The sequence below is a fragment of the Stegostoma tigrinum genome, chromosome 8 (assembly GCF_030684315.1).
Source record: "Stegostoma tigrinum isolate sSteTig4 chromosome 8, sSteTig4.hap1, whole genome shotgun sequence".
NCBI lineage: Eukaryota > Metazoa > Chordata > Chondrichthyes > Orectolobiformes > Stegostomatidae > Stegostoma > Stegostoma tigrinum.
Window position 1 is genome coordinate 49,439,499 of NC_081361.1, and position 22,254 is coordinate 49,461,752.

The 22,254-nt window shown below is 40.6% G+C and overlaps 1 protein-coding gene across 6 annotated transcripts in view; it reads left to right on the plus strand.

Moving 5' to 3' along the window:
• The window catches only part of raver2 (ribonucleoprotein, PTB-binding 2), a 95,990-nt gene that overhangs the window by 49,477 nt on the left and 24,259 nt on the right, over positions 1-22,254 (plus strand). For 3 of the 6 annotated variants that reach the window (XM_048538922.2, XM_048538924.2, XM_048538923.2), the window contains exons 8-13: positions 1,882-1,990; positions 3,988-4,268; positions 8,863-8,977; positions 9,834-10,009; positions 10,931-11,020; positions 21,148-21,207. In XM_048538922.2, coding sequence (XP_048394879.1) covers positions 1,882-1,990; positions 3,988-4,268; positions 8,863-8,977; positions 9,834-10,009; positions 10,931-11,020; positions 21,148-21,207 — 831 coding nt within the window. The remainder of the gene's footprint in view (positions 1-1,881; positions 1,991-3,987; positions 4,269-8,862; positions 8,978-9,833; positions 10,010-10,930; positions 11,021-21,147; positions 21,208-22,254) is intronic. The other 3 variants (XM_048538925.2, XM_048538927.2, XM_059647863.1) reach the window with 2 other exon arrangements.

The following is a 22,254-nucleotide window of genomic DNA, read 5'->3' on the forward strand; positions in this document are numbered from 1 at the left end:
TCTGTAAACACTAATTTGATGATGGACCAAATTCATGGGAAATATAAAGAACACTATTGTTGAGGGTCATAATTTGTAGAAGTTTAAAATGCTGGAAAACAGTTACAGATACAGCAGGGGTATTGAAGGTTTTGATCATGAACGTAAGAAATTTAAAATGAAGTTGGTAGACCAGCAGCATGTTGAGAAAAGAAGCTGGATGTTACCTTTGTATTCCATAATGATCCTGGAATAAGAAGTATGGCTTGTGTGTTTGTGGTCCCAGCACATCAACCTCCTGGTGATTTTCTGCTTTTTCACTGAACATGATTTTCTCATTATTCCCTGACACAAAGACACATGTTAACTTTCTCCGTGGACTCTGTTAAAAAGCTGCCTTTTCTAGTTACTGTAAACATGGGCTGGAATGGACCTTTTCAAAATTTCAATTGCCCTGGCCTCTTGGTATCTTGTAATTGCTCAACTTGGTAAACACTGGAGCAATTATTTTACCAAATAATGGTGACGTAAACTGAATGACAAGACCAAGATAGCTTGGAAATGTGATCAGGGATAATGGGAACTACAGATGCTGGAGAATCTAAGCTAACAAAGTGTGTAGCTGGATGAACAAAGCAGGCCGAGCAGCATCTCAGGAGCACAAAAGCTGACGTTTTGGACCTAGACCCTTCACCCGAAACATCAGCTTTTGTGCTCCTGAGATGCTGTTCGGCCTGCTGTGTTCATCCAGCTACACACTTGGTTAGCTTGGAAATGTTGTTTTGACCCATTGCTTTAAGGGTTTCTGAGGAACGATTCTCCTTCCCCTTGTAAAAGAACAAGCCACAGTTTTGGAGCTGAGAACTTTCAAATCCAGTATTCTAAATACAGGTACATTGGCAATGCAGATGAAGTAAAAATGTATTTAAGGAGAATAATCACTGCAGAACTATTGTGGCAAATTTTGTTTCAAAGGTTAAACCACGGGGTGCAGAGACTTTGTTCCTCCTGGAGCACCAACCAAAAGGTGTCCTTTTGCAAGTGAGATGTGAGCAACCTGAGATTAATAGTAATTATCAGAGGTTACCTTCGTGGTTTCATAAATGAGGCTCTTGAGAAAAATAATTCACTTAGAAAGCATTAAACCTATGTGACAAAACTGTATTTTGAGGCCTAGTTTTGTATTAAAAGCAGTTTGGTTTTAACTGGCATTGCTGGAGTCAGCAATGTTTTTATTGAAAACTGACCCATAGCCCCAACGTATTGCTCATACAGAAAACAAAAATTATTTCGCAATGTGAATTTAAACAAAATTGAACTCCGGGTGCAGCACGCAAGTTTTGCTTTAACCAACCACCATGAGCAGGTGAAAAAGAATGAAAAGGAAGGATCCTGAATGTGTAGGAGAGAGTAAGCTGAACCGGGTGACAGGTACTTGATTCCAATAGCACTGATAGTAATTATCAAAATTGTACTGACTACTAACAGTGCTGCTGGTAGAACTTTATGCCCAAGAATTATGCCGTCACTTGTTCTTAAACTATTTGTACCTGGTAGTAATAGGTGTAATGACCAGATGTGGCACCTGTACCTAGTGATTGTACAATTTTGCTGTCAATAATACTGTTACTACACAGAACCCATTGCATAACTGAACTGTGAGCCTGAATTAGTATTTTGCCCTCACATAACAGAACCAGCTGATATTTGGACCAAGGACTGTTTGAGTCCATTTTTTGTCCCATAAGATAGCCCCAATGTTTCTAAACTACTTAGGATTGGCTGTTGGAAGGTATCCATGCTGCACAGATTCCTTTTCCTTAATGGGAAAAGGAGACAACATAATGGAGCAAGAGAAATGAGGAGGAAGTTCTGACTTATTTTTGATATTTTTATTTCCAGAAGCCTGGTTTACTCGGAGATCCTTCTGTTTTACTTCAAGCGGCTTTGGGCCGAGGGCCAGCTACAGTGATGAACCCTGGGAAAGGAATTTTGGCTGAATCACCAACTGGTAAATTCAGAAACTTCCAAGCAGTGCAGTTGTAAAACTATCTCGAACCAAAGATGAAGCTGTTTGAGTAATGAATGAAATGAGTTATGCAAGGGCTCAAATCAGACTTAGAATAAATCATTTATTGAGTTGCCCATGACGATTGTCATGGCAACCAATAAATAGCAAGAGCCTGTGTGCTAGTATATGAGAACTATCTACGTGCCAGCAAATGAAAGATGTGCTGATGTAATAGTCATTGTATGGAAAATGACTATGCAAATATGAAGAAGCTAGTCTCAGATTCTAAATGTCCTTTCTGGGGGAGTATATATTACAATTATTAACAGTCCTCTTGGTTTCTAACAGTGAGCATGTTTACTGAAGTGAGGCACCCAAAGGTGTACCTGCCTATTTGCTATTGTAAAATAAAATATACATTATTGCCAATTTTGTGGAATAAAATGCTAACCTGTTTTAGGGTATTCCATGTTAGTAGCAAGAGCTCATTAGCTCTGGTGCAGAATGGCCAAATGTGAAGAGCAATTGGTTGTAATTAAATTGAACAGTTGTTCAGAAGACTAAATATGTGGCGAAGCTGCAATACAAATAACATACAATTAATAATTAACTTAAATGGGGCATCCTGAGGTCCTTTACAGGAGGATTATAAAAGTAAGATGTGACATTGAGCCACAAGGAATTGTTGGGTCAGGTGACCAAAAGCTTGGTCAAGGAGCTATGTTTAAATGTCTTAGAGAAAAGTAAGATGGAATGTTGTCAGGAAGGAATTTCGGAGCCTGGCCATTTAGTGGTGGTGCAACTAAAATTGGGAATGTAGTGCAATTAGCGGACCTATCAGTTTGTTCTCCATTTTGTTTAGGTACTATAGAAAATAAGTTACCAGCATATGCATGTCGAATCAAATTAAATATATATTTAATTTGATGTTTTGAGTAACACCTCCCAGTTGGCACTGTATGGAACTGCATGATCAGACAGCTGTGATGCAAGTTTAATCTTTGACTGCAGGTGTCCAATGCAAGCTATTTGTTGTCAGCTTATTTTATTGATTGTGATTGAATATGCTTTTCGCTAGATTTCTGGTGTGATCCCAACTGATTGTGTACCAGTCGGACTCCAGACTGAAACTTGGCTTGATAACTATTAGATTTACCCAAAATGCAACGCTGCTGCGGTACCCAAAGCTGCATTATGTATCGTACCAAAACAAATCTCTTATACAATGCTCACATTAGAGTCCCTGTCTACAATACCTCACTGAGATCAAATCACTTCTGACTTTAACATGCAGACTGGAACCAAAGCGCTTTTTTCTGGAGCTATTATACATTGAGCTTAAGTGCACTCTGTTTTTCAGTAACCTCTCTGAGGTTTTATCCCAACACTTCTCGCCTGGGACTGATTCTTGATTCTAGTTTTACCAAATGCGCACTCTATCCCTTCCTTCTTGGAAGCTCTAGTCTGTACAACCTTCCTGGTCCAAGGTTTGTGCAGTACCCCACAGTAAAACTTTAAAAAATCCATCCTTTTTGAGCTTTAAGAAAAGTAAATTCCAGACATCTGTAATAAACTTGACATTCTGTTATTTACCTTGAAGGTAAGTTTAAAAAATCTTTTAGTTTGAAAACTCTGCTTCAAAAATTGCTTTAAAGAAATCACCATGCCTACAGAAATATTTATAAATTAACTAACTTCAGGGACACTGAAAACCCACAAGTTACTAACTCAAACCAAAAAAAACCCAACTTGCAGTATATGTTGAAGAAAATACATAAATCAGAGTGTGCTTAAGACATCATAATAATTCATGGTGAGCTATTGTGTACCAAATCTAACTTGTACCTGAATGGGAGTGGCTTTATATGTGGAAAGAGAGTCTTCCCTAAAATACATAGGAGCATATTTAGGATATTTGGATATAATTGCTTCAAGATGCGCCGAAACAAAACTGAATTATTTTGCTGCTAGCTACTTGTATCTGTTTCTTGACACAGGTATACCAGTTCCAGCATTGCCTGTTGAATTCAGTAAAGTGGTTACTCAGCCGCTCGTGGGGGCCTTATCATTTCAGTCGAATCAGAAACTCCTGGGACAAAATACAAATGAGCATAAAGCAATGTTGGAAAAGCCAAATGTAGTCATTGGGCCATCTCCAGTTTCTGCTTCAATGACTCAGGCACATCTTCAAGGAATTCCTAATTCAGTCCTGAGCAGCTTGACTGGTCAGCAAAAACTGCAGACACAGCCTAAAGTGTCTATGAGTGGTGCAGTTTGGGTAAGTAATATTGAGGTACTTCCTCCTTTTGTTATATTCTTCCCTTCATTTCTTTTACTGTTCACACCTCACACCTCATATTTTGTGCACCTCGAATGCAAATAGACAATAGGTGCTGGCGTAGGCCATTTGGCCCTTCAAGCCAGCACCACCATTCATTATGATCCTGGCTGATCATCCACAGTCAGTATCCTGTTCCTGCCTTATCGCCATAACCCTTGATTGCACTATCTTTAAGAACTCTATCTATCTCTTCCTTGAAAATATCTAGAGAGTTGGCCTCCACTGCCTTCTGGGGCAGAGCATTCCATATATCCACCACTCTCTCTAGGTGAAGAAGTTTTTCCTCAACTCTGTTCTAAATGGCCTACTCCTTATTTTTAAACTGTGTCCTCTGGTCCTGGACTCGCCCATCAGCGGAAACATGCTTCCTGCCTCCGGAGTGTCCAACTCATGGTTGATCTTGTGCGGCATTGCTTACGGACGACTAATAATTTGTACTAAGATAACAAGGTGTAGAGCTGGATGAACACAGCAGGCTAAGCTGCATCAGAGGAGCAGGGAAGCTGATGTTTCAGGACCCTTCTGTAATGATTTGTACTAGTTCCCTTAAGGTATTTTTGACTTAGAAAAAATTATGGTTGAAAAGTTAATAACTAAAAATCAATTTTCAACTTCCATCATCTGATTTTATTACCTGAGATTTGATTGAACTAAAATGCTTTGCAAAAAGAGAAAAACACTGACTTAGATGGCCATAGTGGTCCTCTGACCAGTTTGAGCCAAGCTCATGAAAATAATATGACATGAGCCGAAAACAAAATTTAAAAGGCACAGAGACTCAGTCAGGTATTAAGAAACAGAAACAGAAATTGCTGGAAAAAGCCTCAGCAGGTTGGGCACCATCTGTGGGTATGGAGAGAATTAGTGTTAAAGTTTTAGGGCCAGTGACCCTCCAGAACTGGGGGTGAATCGCCAAAGGTGTTTACTGAGGAATGTGTTGTAACAGTGGAAGTGAGTTTAGGTAACTCCTGACAAGGTATTTAATAATGGTGAACAAGAAAAAAGATTTGAATGGAAATCCTGTCAGAGGAGCAGAACATCCTAGGTTGGCGTACCTTGAAGAGATGTGGCAGTGATTTACGAATGAAAAAGCTGCCGATGCTAGAAATCTGAAACGAAAACAAACTGTTAGAAAATCTCAGCAGGTCTGGCAGCATTAATAGAGAGAAATCGGAGTTTCAAGTTCAGTGAACCTTCTTATCAACCGGCGAAGAAATATTCAGAAGCCCTCATCCCTTTTTCTGATTTGCACCTTCCTGGAAGTTTCAGTTACTGGGATGAAAGCCACTTGCGATTTATTGAACTTGGGAGGGAAAAAATGTTTGACATGGAAATACATTAGTGAACTGTATGTCAGGAAAACAGCTTTGGGGTAGGTGAGAGAAAGAACATGGTTTGATTTTGCTAGAGACTGAAAGACCTCTCTCTATATCCTCAAGTCAGTGGCAACCTAACCAGACATACCTAGAATTCACCAGTTTCAAAATCTCCCCTTCCCCTTCTGCATCCCTAAACCAGCCCAGTTCATCCCCTCCCCCCACTGCACCACACAACCAGCCCAGCTCTTCCCCCCCCCACCCACTGCATCCCAAAACCAGTCCAACCTGTCTCTGCCTCCCTAACCGGTTCTTCCTCTCACCCATCCCTTCCTCCCACCCCAAGCCGCACCCCCAGCTACCTACTAACCTCATCCCACCTCCTTGACCTGTCCGTCTTCCCTGGACTGACCTATCCCCTCCCTACCTCCCCACCTATACTCTCTCCACCTATCTTCTTTACTCTCCATCTTCGGTCCGCCTCCCCCTCTCTCCCTATTTATTCCAGTTCCCTCCCCCCATCCCCCTCTCTGATGAAGGGTCCAGGCCCGAAACGTCAGCTTTTGTGCTCCTGAGATGCTGCTTGGCCTGCTGTGTTCATCCAGCCTCACATTTTATTATCTTGGAATTTCCAGCATCTGCAGTTCCCATTATCTCTGATACCTAGAATTTGTATGGCTTAAGCAACTTGCTTTTGGCAGATAAAGGACATAGAACAATACAGCGTAGAACAGGCCCTTTGGCCCTTAATGTTGCGCCGACCTGTGAACTAATCTAATCCCCTCCCCCTACACTATCCCATCATTACACTATTCCATATGCTTATCCAAGGACTGTTTAAATGCCCCTAATGTGGCTGAGTTAACTACATTGGCAGGCAGGGTGTTCCACGCCCTTACCACTCTCTGAGTAAAGAACCTGCCTCTGACATCTGACTTAAATCTATCACCCTTCAATTTGTAGCTATGTCCCCTTGTACAAGCTGAAGTCATCATCCTTGGAAAAAGACTCTCACTGTCCACCCTATCTAATCCTCTGATCATCTTGTATGTCTCTATTAAATCCCCTCTTTGCCGCCTTCTCTCCAGTGAGAACAGACCCAAGTCCCTCAGCCTTTCTTCACAGGGCCTATATGGATATGTATGGACTCTTAAAATTGCAGCCTCTGCAAAAACATTCTTGAGGTGATTCTCCTTGAGTTTATTACCTGAGTACCCTTTTCAATCCAGAAACATGGAGAGGAACAGAGGATAAGGTGCAGACAGGCAACTCTTCCGCCTGACGCCAAAAAGTTAACACCATTTTAAACTCTGGGAAGTTGGTGTGTGGAAACTGTCACAGACAGAGTGAGTGATGGGTGAGGTAAACGCTCTGCTGCAAGCTGGAGAAAAAAGGAAAGCCAGGCAGAGAAATTAGAACTTTTCCCCCAAACACTAAAAGGGATTTGGATGAGAAACCACCCTAATTGCTGCTGTTGAAAGATGACTGTGTGTGTAATTGAAAACTTTATAGCAGAAATTTGAGCAGAAAAGCTAGTGTTTGTATTAGTAAAGGTGGTCAGTGTCTGATGGACATGACTGTTGATGAGGATAGCGGGTAGGAGTTTATGCTGAAAGGAATGATGACCACTGACTGCTGTAAACAGCCAGAGAGTGCATTCTGCATCCTCTTAAAATATTGGGGATACGGCACCCACTGCTAGTGGGTAAAATAAAAGATTTTCTACCCGAATGTAAGTTTTTGGCATGTTGATAAAAGCGCTCATGGGAAAAGGTATGAGGTGCCACTGGTGGTTACAGTTTACTCAACTAAACTTGTTTCAGATCTTATGCTGGCATAGGCCAGATTAGGAATAATTATTTTATTGGGAAATGATTGAGTTGGCAATAGGATATCAGCCATCAAATAGAAGAGGGCATACCAGAGCATCTGGGAGGGTGGAGAGAGCCAGGGCAGAAAGGCCAGGAACAGTGAGGTTCAGAAGTCCTACACTAATCAGTAAAACCAGTAAAGGACACAGAATTAAACAGGGCTGAAATTTAGCCATCAGGATCAGAATGGATCGAGATGGAACCTGGAGTTAGGCCAATAGTCATAAAATAAGACAACGAAGGACCAATGAAAAGGACAAAAGTTGGCAGGAAAGAGTCTGAGGCCTGTTTAACAAGAGACCCTCCTCATAAAATTGCAGGAAGACCAGTGGAGTTGTCGGTGAGACCAGCTGTGCATGTGAAGGTGAAGTGGAAGAACTGCATGTGAGGAAAGAAGAAAGTGAACATCCACCCGATGGCAGTAGATTTTCAGGGAAAGTGGAATAGGTTAGGTTCCAAACATGAAGGGTAATGGGAGTGGAACATAACTCAAAATAGTGACTGAGTGAGGTGAAAGGTTACCCAGTGGGATTACAAAGGACAAGCTTCAAACTTTGACCAGCCCACTCAGGTACTTGTCTGTTTGATAAGAGAGATGTGTGGAGAGAGTTCAGATGTCCAGGATGAAATCATTGTATTACGTCCTTCAGACCTTGTAGAAATCCCATTTTGTAAAAATGCTTGAATCAGTTCTGTGGATTATAGAACTGGTTGATGTAAAGTTAAAACATGGGAAGGTGGCATGGAACAAGGCTGACTTCCATCCATGAAGCCAATTTTGAACCCAGGTTACGATGCAGAAAGTGAATTTTGTCCCGATGTATCAGATCCCAACTGTATTGTTGGTTCAGAATGAAAAGAATGCTCGCCATAGAGGAAAAAGCTGCCTCATGTTGAGGTGTCAGATTGTAACAACCAAAAAGCCCAAGCTTACTGTTGGGAAAGGTTAGAATAAATTGCATGACCGTCCCTTCATTTTGCCTAAATTAAAGTCTGCCCAAAATAACAGTCTTTTAACTTGTAAACAAAAATATCAGCATCAAAGTTTACACGTGGAACTGGTCATTGTGAGGAAGGTACTAGAGGTCACTAGGCATTTGAGAGAAATGCCTCTGAAGCAAGAGGTACCTAGGAAAGCAGCAAAATTGTTTTATCATAATTTTAGAAACCTTTCTCTTAAGAATACCACCAAATTTTGTTAATCCAGGAACTGAATGTAATTGTATAAGGAAAACCAGCAATGAGTCAATATTGGTTGTTACAAACTGTTCTATTTATTCTGTTATCACACATAGATGGTTGGCAGAGGAAAAATGTGTTGTTCAAGTCTCCTTTTCTCCACAGACTACTGCAGTAAGCAACCAAACGTCGTTGTTGGGAATCCCTCCACCTGATCTAAAAGTACCAAACAATCCTTATCTTAACTTTTGCAATATACTGCCAAATCTGAGTTTGCAAGGTAAGAAATCGGGGGTGGGGGGGGTGGGGTAAGAGGTCCCCTCTTTAGCATGTCAGTTAAATCAACTAGTTTTAGCAATGTTTCAGAGGGAGAATGGAACCGCTCAGGCCAGTGCTTCATGAGCATTTTCCAACTGTGACCCAGTTTTGAAGCTTTAAATGGTCACGACCTTGTTGAGAGGTTTTTGGGTGGGGCAACAGTGGTCCTGAGCTCATGATACCCAAGTTTAAGCTCTCAGTCTCAATTGGTGTCCTGAACATCACTTAAGGAATCCTCGAATTGCATTTTTGTTTTTAAAAGGATAATGAGGATCCACTGCAAATAATCTGCCGTTGACGCAAGGCAAAATGCTGCATCAAAGAACCAAGTGTAAGGGAATATTTCAACTCAAATCATTCTTGTTTTCCCTCCACCCTCCCATCTGTCGTCCTCCCATGCCACCATTCAAAGTATCATTTAAGTGTGAAAGATGTAGGTTTGCAGCAAATAGCATGGTATTCAGGTTGACTGTACTATCTGATCACCTGCAGTTGATTTGTTCCAATTTAAAATGTACCTGCACTTTTGGGTTTGAGATTATTTTTCTGCACCAAGATCTGTTGTTTACTTTGGAACTGTTGTATCCAATCTTCAGAATTTAGATATTTGCTAAATGTACATTTGTGGGAAAACCAAGCTTTGTAATATTTTCTATTAGAAGTTCTTTAATTTTGTTTGCTATTTCATGAAGTGAAGATGATGAAAATCTGCCACTGTGAAGTTGCAACCTTTAAGAAAAATAGGAAATACTTTTCCAACCGCCCCCTCCGTTACTTGTGTTATTCTAAATTTTTAAATGATCTTGTGTTCCCTTCAGTTGGAAACGCCAATAAACATAATCCTGGGCAACAGCAGACTGGAGTACTGGAATCCATGTTAAATCCAGCAATTTCCAGGGCAACCACAGCACCTGAACTGCTGCAGACATCTGCCACGCAGTATGCATTTGACTGCTATCCTGAGTACACATCAAGCTGTGGGGAATATTCACAGGTAGAGATGCAAAAAGCTGTTTGCAGTGGCTGCTATCAAATCATTTGAGTTGGATTTTAAATATATTAATTTTCCATTGGTCTAGGTAGGACTAATCAAAGTGTATAAAACAATGTACTTGTGCTTTATTAAAACATGAAATGTGCTCAACAGAATGCAGCCAAAATATATTACAGTTTAATTTTAGCTCCGTTAATTCTTAACTCCGCACTAGACGAGCTTGCACACTGACTTCCCTTGTAACATTTGTGTTTCAAAGCAATTTGTTTGAACTGAAAAACATGAGGGGGACAGACCAGGATAACTAAGCAGGCTTTTTGAATTTCAAGGGTGAAAAGTTTGAATTGTTGGTCAGATGAGGGTTAGCCACAAAGATGAAAGGCAGAAGAAGAAAAAATGATTAGGATGGAATCTAAGACATTTGGTATAGTTGTTTTCAACACAACTATGTAGATCCAGTTCTTGAAAATGTCATTTTCAATGTTTTACGTTTTTGTAGAAAGGTGTGTTGTGTAATAAGTACGTAATTTTGATCGATTATCTTTGAAAGTAGCTGAGAAATAGTGTATCACTTGTCATAAAATTGGTTAGCTTTTCTGTTGTTTGTTTGTTTTTAAATTTTGGGGGAGCGATTTGGCATGGCAGCAAGGACCACAATGTCACATGAATGTGAAGCAGAATTCACAAAAGATTGGGAGCAGTGGATAACAAGATACTTTCTTGGTCGGGCGAGGGGGCGTGTGGTGGTCTGAAAATTCATGGTAGTATGATGTTGCAATGGGGGGAGTTCATTTTAAAAAATATTCCAACATATTTCTAGATAAATTATTGGAGATGAATTGCAGCTTAATACTTTTCAGTACTATACCGTGTGAGACAAAGTATGGAAAGAGGCCTGTGAAATTGTTTCTGTATTGGTAGGATACCATGCAACAGTGGTACCAGAGCTATGTTCCATCACATAACTCCTCTGAGGCATTTGTCGCAGGCTATGAAAAAGAGCAGTGTGAGGTAAGTGAGATTGCCATTAGTTATTACATAAATAGGCCTATGGGTTCTAAAGACCCATGGTGCATCACAATTTATTTATTCTGAATTTTTGTATTCTGGGTCCTTAAATAAAAATAAGCTAGATATTTTTGTATGCTCCGCTCTTGATGGAGTCTTCTGTTAAATTCAGCAATTTTGCTGCAATATCTTGTTTGAGTCAGAAACCCTCTAGTGTTACATCAAACCTGCAGTTGCTGATTCATTGGTACACCAGCTTGAGACCAATGTGCTTTGCCATCACGGACTCTATTAATTTTATACTTTATACATAAACCCTGGAAGGGAGAGAGTCTGTTGAATGAGAGGATATTTCTTCTTTGAGAAATGATTTTTGGAGCAGTGATAGCTTAGGCATAAAGTGAAGCTGAACACAACTACTTGCATAATGAAAAAAAAACGAGGCTGAGCTATGCTTTGACATTTCATGTCACAGTGGAGAGTTTGTGTGTGTAATAAGGGTAAAGGGATATCTGTACCTCCAAAGAGAAGAATCTGATTCGGAAGAGACGGTCTTTTTGAATTGGTCCTGGTGGTAGAAAATCATGATTCTCACTTCCAGTTTGATCACCACTTTTTATTCTTAAAAAGAGGCTATGCACTACAGTAAGTTTTTTTTTATTTTAAAATGATTTCCTACTTTATATCTACTAACACTATTCATCTGTTCATTCCCTTACAAGTGGAAAGGCAACAAAATTTACTGCCAATGTCTTGTGTTGCTTTCCAGCATGAACTAGCTATTCTTCATCTGTGAGTAGAATGCATGAAGGCAGTGCATTTCCCTCGTTGTGGCAATGTCAAGTACTATTGTCCACACATGGCTCAATGCAATTTGTATGAATTTATTGTTTTCACCCCTTCCTAACTCCTCTATTATATATTCACCAGGATGAATTTTGGAGGCTAGGCCAGCATTTATCTCTAAGGTGTTGGTGAGCTCCTGCCTTGTTCTGCTGCAATCCATATGGTATTGGTACTCCCACAATGCTATTGGGGAGGGATTTCCATGATTTTCATGTGACAATGAAGGATTGGTGATATAGCTAAGTCTGAATGGTTTGTGGCTTGGAATGGAACTAGCTAGGTGACTTGAGGCCACACGTTTGGAAAGTGCTTGTACAAAAACAGAAGTTGTCAGCGAAACTAAGCAGGTCTGGCTGCATCAATGGGGAAGTAGCAGAGTTAATGTTTTGAGTCTGTTCCCTCTCTTCGTCAGAACTGCTTTCTGTTTTTGTCTTGGTATTTGCAATTCTTTGTTTTATTTCTTTGCATCTTGTTGGTATATGCTGCTGCCACAGTGCATCAGTGGTCGATGGAGTGAATGTTGAAGGTGTTGGCTGGGGTGCCAGTCACGTAGGCTTATTTTGTCCAACGTGGCAAAAATAGTTGGGTGTTGTTGGAGTTGAGATCATTTGGGCAATTGGAAGTATTCTATCTTGCTCCTAACTTGTGCCTTGTAGATGCTCGATAGGCTATGGGACTCGGAGGAGTGTGCAGCAATTTAGTGCCATTGAAACACTAGGAGAATGTGTGAGGAGGTCAGCAGCGATGACATAAAAGCTGGCCGCACACAGCCCCTCACCCTGTTTCTACCTGTCAAGTATGTGTCACAGGAAAACAGATGATTGGTGGCTTTTATTTTTTTTTTTAAAAAGCTCAGATGGTTAAAATCAGGCAGCATTTTCTCAACTGAAGAGTACAGTTAGAAAATTCTGTTTTAAAATGTTTAACATCCAAATTAAACAGAAAAGAGATGGCTAGGTAAGGATGTGTGGCAGCTGTAGACACGGGTGCAAACCATTTCAAGTGTTGGCTGCTTGAGTTCACCTTGAAGTTGAAGCTGAAGTCCGAGATATGACCACTGCAACACACCAAGGACGAAGAAAGACTTGCCTGGACACTCTTTCAAGAGAGAGTCTCATCCATTGGATTAAATGCATCAAATGTGGCCCAGGAAGGTGTAACTGAGTGAGGCAGATATTGTGGTCTAGAATTTATCTTTGGAGTATCCTTGGTCAGTGTCCTTGTCTAATGTTTCTGATGTTGGCTGGGGCATAGGATGCTGAGAAGGTGAGTGAACTTGCCAAAGTTTACTCGCACAGTGTCATTCAAGTCTGCGAGAAAAGAGAAAAATAGTAATAATAGTGGGAAGCATATTAGAGAGTAGATGCTGTTTACTGGAGCAAAGACAGTCCAAAATGTGTTTTTGTCTACCTCCATACTGAAGTTTAGGACATCGCTTCTTGGCCAGACAGAAACTTTGTGGGGGGGAAAGGATCCAGGTAGTCTGCACAAGTACCAATGACGTAGGTAGGATGAGAATGAATGTTCTGAAGGATTATGAACAGTTTGGGGCTAAATTAAAAAGCAGAACCACAGATGACTGATCTGCATACAACTACCTGAACTGTGTGCTAGTTGGCATAGGGGAAATGAGATTTGAGCGGTAACTGCAAAGTTTGGGTTAACGTGGAAGGAATGGGTTCTGATTCAAAAAGCATATGCATATGAGATCATAATCTAAACTGCACAGAAGATTGATATGGTGTGTGGATGCTTCAACTTGTGGTTCTGGAAGCCACTGCTGCACATAGCCCTTCAAGTTCTGCACAACAGAAAGAAAAATTAGAGCATAGGCACCAGAATTACTACTGGGAACAATAGTTATTCAGTCGGGTCAGGCTTTATTTGAACCATTCTAGGACCGAGTGAATTACGAAACGACAGTTGTAGTTAGAGCTTTAAACTAACTAGTGTGGGTAGAGGTTCAATTCTAAGGCAGTTTCAAAAAATCAAAAGAAATGGGGGAGCAGCCATGCAGGGTAGTGAAGAAGTAAATGATAAAATGCAACAGGAAGAGGCAGAAAATGCAAACAGGTGTGCAGCAGAAAACAGAACGAGATTAAGTCATGGTTTAAAAAGTCAAAGCTCAAGGCTCTCGATTTGAATGCATACAAGCATTTGTAGAAGGATAAATGGAGTAAATGAATCTGACTTGATAGCTGTCTCGGATGTGGTTACAGGGTCACCAGGGCTGACGGCTCAATATTAAAGGATATTTGATGTCCTGGAAAAGCAGATAAAAAGATGGTGACAAAGCATTTTGAATAAAGCAAGGTATCAGTGCAGTGGTACACAGCAATGCGAGTGCAGTTGATAGTGATGTCGAATCAATTTAGATGGAAGTAAAGAGTAACAAGGGATAGAAATCATGCATGGGAGTCGTCTACAGTGCCCCAAAGAGTTGGTTCACCGGTAGAACAACGTACTAATCAACAAATAATGTAGCCATGTCAGAAGGGCTATCTAATTGATATTGGTGATTTTAATCTGCGCATCAACTAGACAAATCAGATGGACAAGAGGAATGAGGGAATTGAATTTGTGGTACGCATTAGGGTTTTTTATTAGACAATATGTGCACAAATGACCTTGGAACAGTCATTTTCAGACTTAATGTGTGATGACTTAGGATTAATTTTGTACTTATGGGTTCTTTACTGGGCAGTGATTACAACATGTTAGAATTTCAAATTCAGATTGAAGGGGAGCAAATGGGGTCTCCAACCAGTATTTTCAACTGAGATAGGGGCAATCAGTTAGTGATATATAGAAGGACCTCCTAAAATAGGCAGGGAAAATGGACTTCAGGGAAAGATAAGTCAGCAGATATTTCATAACACACAGCAGAAAGTCTTTTGCTTTATAAAAAGGACTCAATACAAACGACCTGCAGTCAACAAAGGTGGCCGAAGAGACCATCCAATCAAAAAATGCGGCGTATGAAACAGGGAAACTAGTGATGAGTCAGAGATTTGGGAAATTTTTAGGAACCAATAGTGGATGACTGAAAACTACATTTGTGTATAGCCTTTGAGCAGTTGATGATTTGCACCTTGAACAGCTGCACTCCATTTCCCCCAGTGCTATTAGGGGGAGATTTAGTACCTGTATGATGGATGGAAGATCATTTGAAGCAGTTAAGGTGATTGGGATTGAAGCTCTACACAGGGATTGATATCCTGTGCCTCAGATGATTGACCTCAAGCAACCACAAACATTTTGCTTTTGTGTTAGTAATGACTCTAACAAACAGGTTTTTCTCCCCCTAATTCCCATTGGTGTGAATTTTTTTTATGCCTGTTTCATACTTAGTCAAATACTGCCTTGATCTGACTGACAATTTGTCACTTACTCTCTCGAGTTCAATTCTCTTGTCCATATTTGGAGTAAGGTTGCAAGGAGGTCAGAAGTTGAATGGGCTTGGTGAAGCTTAAATTGAAAAGCAATGTCCGTCTAACTCTGCTGTCTTCACATTCAGACCCTTCCCCATCAGTCTGTCCTTTTACCCTGCTATTTTGAATTCCTCCACTGTCACTCTCTATCAGTATGAAGTCTTCCTTAATGGAATGAGTAAATCTGTCTGCTAAGATATTGGTCCCTTTCCAGTTTTGGTTCGACCCATCCTTTCTGAACAAGTCTTTTCTATCCCAAAGGCATTCCAATTGTCCAAAATCCTGAAGCCCTGAACAATGCACTAGCTCTTTCAGCTGTGGATTTATCTCCTTTTGACCTTTTTGTTTCTTCTCTTGCTTGAGTTTGGCATTGGGAGTAAAGCAGAAATTACTATTTTCAAAGTTCAAGGTTCTATTTTTTAATCTTCTACCTAACCTCTTAAATTCACTCCATATTGCTTTAGCCATTTCCCTAAAAATGTCATTCCTACCACCTGCGTACAATAATTTCTGGCTTCTCAATCTTGCCTTTAATAATATGCTTGAAATGTTTAGAGACCTCCTTAACTCTAGCACTCTGAAAGCAACCAACCATGCTAAATTTACGCTCACTGCCATAGGATCTCTTGTCCATACCCCTGACAGGACAGCTTCCTTTTATGATAATTTTACTAAATGCCGCTTAACATAAGAGTCATTCCAAGTGTCCAGTGACTGAGTGCCCCTTTCATTTTTCTCTAGGTTTGTTTGGGTCCTCTTTCAAAAGACTTCTTGGTTTTTGGATATATGGATAAAAGATACCTGACCTATATTGAGAAAGTATTTGTAATTGCCTGTAGCTTTTACAGTGTTTATTGTGTGACGATACTGTGGTTTTAAGGTGTATTTTTTCCTTCTTGTAGAGAGGTTGAGACAGATGTAGTGAGGGGTCTACTTCAAGCCAATTAAACAGCTAGTGAAGGTTAAAGGAGTTAACTCAATGGCTGAAAGAGCCAGTGTATTGTTCAGGGCTTCAGGATTTTGCACAATTCAAGTGCCTTTGGGGGTAGGAAAGATCTGCTCAAAGTTTTTTAAAAGTTGGAACAACAGAAGCAGCCTGAATGGGCGGGGTCAAGCTCTCAAAGAACTCGGATTTTTTTTTGTTTTTTTTTTGCTTAATTTTCGGTAGCTGGTTTTGTAAAAGTTACCGATTTGAATTGCATCTGGAATGCAATGCCAGGTGCTTGCCTTTAATTTAAGAAAATGTTAGGTGACAGGTTTTGAGGGGGTTTTGGTCTGGTCTATAACAGTTGCCTTCAATAGTTTCCTTAATTCAATCCAGGCAATAAAGTTGGCTGGACGCTGACCCCTCTGATACTGGAAACCCTCCGAAGACACAAACGTGAATTTTGGCACTTCTGGCTGAAGATTAATACCAGTCCCTCGTCTTTTACACTGCTGTATTAGTCTCCCCTATCACTGAGGATGGAATATTGTAGAGTCTCTTCCAGCAAATAGTTTAATTATCCATTGCTATTCATGACAGGATGAGGCACGTCTGCAGAAGTTAGATCTGATCTATTGCTGTGGGATTACTTAACCTTTGTCTATTCTATTCTACAGTGGATACAAGCAATCCTATGTTGACCTCCAATTTTTAGGTATTCCTGGGTTGATACTGGCATGCTCAAGGATGTCTCTAAACATTTCAAGCATATTATTAAATTTGAGATTGAGAAGCCTGAAATGATTGTACACAATGGTAGGAATGACTTTGTTTTAGGGAAAAGGTTAAAGCAGTATAGAGTGAATTTAAGTCGGACCAAAGTTGATCCCCTGGCTTGGCTGCAGTGATGGTGAGGGTTATGCTGGACCATGAGACCATAGATTATGGTTGAATACAATTCTGATAGCCAACTGTGTCTTGTGAATGTTTAGTTTTGAGTTACATTTGTTTGGAAGGTGTCTGACTCAGCACTGTGGTTTACTCCTCTGTTGACACAAGGGAGGGTGATGCCACTCTGAAGATGGGCCTTGATTTCCATGAGGAATATGCAGTGGTCGTTCATACTGTCGTGAATATATGCATCTGCTATATTTAGATTGGTGAGGACAAAGACAAATACATGTTCCCTTTTACTGGTTCCCTCATCACCTGCTGCAGACCTAGTCTAACAGCTTTGTCCTTTGGAATCAACCAGCTCAGTCTGTAGTGGTGCTGATAGGGCATTCTTTGTAATGGACTTAGAAGTACTGAGGGTGCAAGGAACTTCAAAGTGGTGATCAAAAGGAGAAGAACTGATTCATTAGCCAGTGGTGGGGATGGTGTCACCAACAATCACTGGGTTTCCTTGCCCACATTTGACCTGATGCCATGAGACCTCCATGGGGTCTGAAGTCAATGATCGGGACTCCCAGACAACTCCCTCCCAATGGTGTACAGCTGTTTCGCCAACTCTGGAGGAGTGGTTATGATGTCTGTGTGATAGTCTTATGTTTGGAATTATACCTTAGTGTCAGACTGTGGTTTGACTAGTCTGTGGAGCATCTTCAGTTTCAACTCAAGGCCCCAAGTGTTGTTAAGGAGGACTTTACAGAGTCCACAGGACTCATGAGTATTTCTCATTTCCAGTGCCTTGGTTGATGCCAGTTGGTTCTTCTGGTTTCATGATTTAGATGAGATTTTGTCGTGGTTAGATGCAACTTTAGTGGCTTGCTAGGCTGTTTTAAGGACATTGAGGAGTAAACTCTTGCCGTGAATTTGGAATCGTGTGTTGGCCATAACAGATGAGGATGTCAGAATTTCTTTCTCTAAGGGCATTAATGACTGTATATGTTTCTGTAGCAATCATCACAAATGTTTTCATGGTCACTGTTAGACTAGCTAAAGTTGTTTAATTCCAGATTTATTAATTGAATTCAAAATGCACCATCAGCTTCTGTTTAATTTGAAGTTATATCCCCAGAACATGGTCCTGGGTCTCTGGATTGCTAGTCCAGTACCAAATGCCATCTCCCCAGTTGGTGTAAAGGCCTTTTGTAATGCTATAACATTATTCTGACTGCAGGTTAATTAGATAAGCCTAAAACACACTGGTGGAGTAGCTGTTTGGGTCTGGCAGCATCTGTGGAGAGAAGGCAGAGTTGACATTTTGGGTCCAGTGACCCTTCTGTTCTGAAATGTTAACCATAGAATCGTAGAATCCGTATGGTTTGGAAACAGGCCATTTAGCCCATTGAGTCCACACTGGCCCTCTAAAGAGCAGCCCCCCACCCCATGTAACCCTGTAACCCCAGATTTACCATAGCTAATCCATCTAGCAGACACATCTCTAGACACTATGGACAATTTAGCATGGCCGATCCACCTAACCTGCACGTCTTTGGACTGTGGAAGGAAGCCCATGCAGACATAGGGAGAATGTGCAAACTCCATGCATAGTTGCCTGAGGCTGGAATCAAACCAGGGACCTAGTGCTGAGGCAGTAGTGCTGCCCAGCAGTGATTCTGCTTTCTTTCCATTGATGCTACCAGACCTGCTGTGTTTTTCTAGCAATTTCTGATTTGAATTCTGACTTGAACCATCCATAATCCTTCTTATCGATTAATTTGAACATTGATGATAGATACAAAGACGAAGCTGCTTCTTTGTAATAGTAAAGCATTCTGAAACATTTCATTGCATGGATTGCAACGGTCCATGGAGCTGCTTCCATGCTTTGTTGGTTGCACTTTCAGAACAGAGCCACTAATTGTTCACGTTTTGAGGATACCACTTGAGATTTTCTTGGTTACTTTTTGGTTTTTGGGGTTTTTTCCTCATGTCCACTAACTTATTAGTTGATGCTGTCATGCAGCATGAAATCTTCTGTAATTTGTGTTGGCAAATAGAGTATTAGGACTGTGTGCCACAGAATTTGACAGGCTCCTGAACATCCTCGGTTATCACATCTATGTTAAACTTAATGTCATGATACAGAAAAAACGTTAGGCATCACAGAACTGAAATTGGTATAACATAACATAACTTAAGTTTTCTGAAAATAACTGGCACACTTCTACTCAAGAAAAATCTTCACCCTGAGCACACCTTCCATAGGCTAGTGAGGTTATAGCTAATGTGCCTTAATTGTATATGTACTAAGCTGGATTATTTTAACCAGACTGTTACAACCTAATTTACTGTGTCTGAAACGTCAGTCTCAGATTTAATTTTAACGTGAGTGTGTTTATTACAGTAAGATGTATTTTTTGAGAAGTTTGGTAGCTGCTGAACTAGCAAAGCTTTGAAATAGACATTCCACGTTCATCTGAAAGGAATTTATTACCTTCATCATTTGAAACTTTCTTGGATCCCAGCTAGCTGAGTATTCCTTTGGTGATCAGTTGGAAACTGTTCTCACTTTGTAGCCTCATTCTCTCTCCATCCTTAATCTCTTTATACCCCTGCTCCTGGCATCCCTCTTAAGAGTCGTCTCTTCCCCCTTGCACTTTAACAGCTTCACTCTGCCCCATGTCTGTCTTTCAGCTGCCTCTAGCCTGCACCACGCATCCTGTCCAATGATTTGAGAGTTTTGAGAGGCGGCAGTTTCATAGTGTCATAGAGTTGTACAGCATGTAAACAGACCCTTCGGTCCAGCTGGTCCATGCTGACTGTATATCCTAAACTTACTTAGTCCTATTTGCCAGCATTTTTGGACCATTTCCCCCTAAGTATTTTCTACTTATGTACTCATCCACATGCCTTTTAAACAATGCCATTGTCATTGTACCAACCTGCATCACTTCCACTGGCAGCTCATTCATACATACCCTACTCCCTGCCTGAAAAAAGTTGCCCCTTTAGATCCCTTTTAAATCTTGCCCCTCTCAGCTTAAACTAGTGCCCTGTAGTTTTACCTCCTAGCTATCCTGGGAAAGACTTTGGCTATTCACCCTATCCATGCCCTTCATAATATTATACACCTTAATAAGGTCTTCTTCTCCCCTGCCATCACCCCCCCCCCCCAAAAAAAAAGCCTGTTCTGCATCTCCTTGTAGCTCCTTGAAACCCCAACCTTCTAGTTCATGAGTCCAACTTTAAAGGTTGGAGCACAAAACTTTAGGCTCAAACTTCAGTCAGAGTTGCACCTTTCAAATCAGACGTTTAACAAAGGCCTCATCAGCTTTTTTAGATAGATTTTAATGATCCAACTGTTCTGAAGGTTAACTGTGGAATAATCTCACGCAGCAATTCTAAAACCCTATTGACACAGCGAATGAATAATTCCCAAATTTCTGTTTGTCATTTTCAGCACTGCAAGAACCCACAATGACTGTAGCCTTAAATTAGTACCTCACTGACTGTAATGCCCTTTTAGTACATGCTGTAAGAGGCACTAAATAAATGCAGTTGTCTTGACTGCAACACATAGCTGAGCAAAAGCACACCCTGCCCCTGCCAGCTCTGATCATGATACCTTGTCCTCCAGGGCCTTACCCAGGCATGTTGCAACACCTGTTGGACAAAGATGCCGGACTCTCTGCGCCGGCAGCTGCAGCGAGGTGCCTGAGGCATGGGCCCAGCCTCCCCTTACAACCATTACGCTGGCACCAAGCAGAAATAACGCTTTTCGATGCGCTTTTTCACTCTAGCTCATTACTTGACTGCGCAGTTCCCTGATACTGGCCTCTTGCTGCATGTGTTTTGAGCAGTGTTTCAAGGGATTATTAATTTGAAATCCTTGATTTCCAACACTCCTTGAGGTCTTTCCAATAAGATTGCAGAGTCTTTTTGAACGTTTCCTTTCCAAAAATTCATTACCTTGCATGTCTCTGTATAAAGTTGCCAGTTACTTTCTCTTTGGTGTTTTCATGTATTTTTATTGCTCTTAGGCACCAGCGCCAACTTTTGTTCAAACATCCGTAGCTCCTGGTGAAATGTTCTATAATCAGGTAAGAAATAAAAAATGCATCCAAGCGCTGCAGCAAATGAAAGCCTGTGACTATTACAGATCTTTCAGGACCTCCTCTTCAAGAATTGTCAATATTGGTAATTTTATAACACATTTTACACTTTGGATCTAAAATAATTCTTTCAATCATCTCTTTCAACTGTCTGATGTTTAACTAATGGCTCTTGATGTTGAATAAATTCTATATAAATTGAATAAGACAAAGCTATCATATTTGCTTTTTGTTTTTATAAACCACAGTTCAGTTCCCCAATTAATTGCATAGCTGTTTTCCGTTCCATCTGTTCAGAGTTGTCAGTACACATCTCTGGAGCCACTGGGAGTTGGCCCAGAGGTAGGGAGAATACCATTGCACCATAAGGGGCTGACCAGTTTAATTGTGTGTCACTTGTATTTAATTGCATACAGCTGGAGGAGATTAGTTGGGTTTTTCATGAACCAGTATAATGAGATACTGAAATTTGGGTTTAGTTGAGTTGGGAGGTATATACTTCTAAAATCTTACTTTCTAAATAATACACTGTATAAAGATTGGCTTCAATTCTATCCTTCAACTGATCTTTCTGAAAAAAGCACGCTACCAGTTCCTGAGCATTTTGAGTTGTGGATGTTGGTTCTTAAATTTTCTTTTCAGTCAATTTAGCCGCATTGTGCATTTTGTTGCATAAATGTATAGTTTTGTTTTATGTATGAGATTTTAATTTTTTTCGTGTTTCCTTCTGAGCTGCTTTTCAAAAGTGCGTTGCCTTTTGCCCTTTGGGAATGAAAGGCTTCTGCTTGCATCATTGGTTTTAAAATTGATTAGAAGAACGTGAAAGGTAGCACAAGATTTAGCCTAAGTATAATTTTGTTCCTGAATACATTAAGGAATGTTGAATATCCCATCTAGAATTTCTATCGCCAAGCTATAGACCCACTGCATTTTGAGCGGAAGTAGTCTTTACACATTTATTTGGTGACTTGAATTCATTTTTTTCTTTAAAGACCGGTATGTAGCATAGTCCAAGGAGCACACATCACCTTGTGG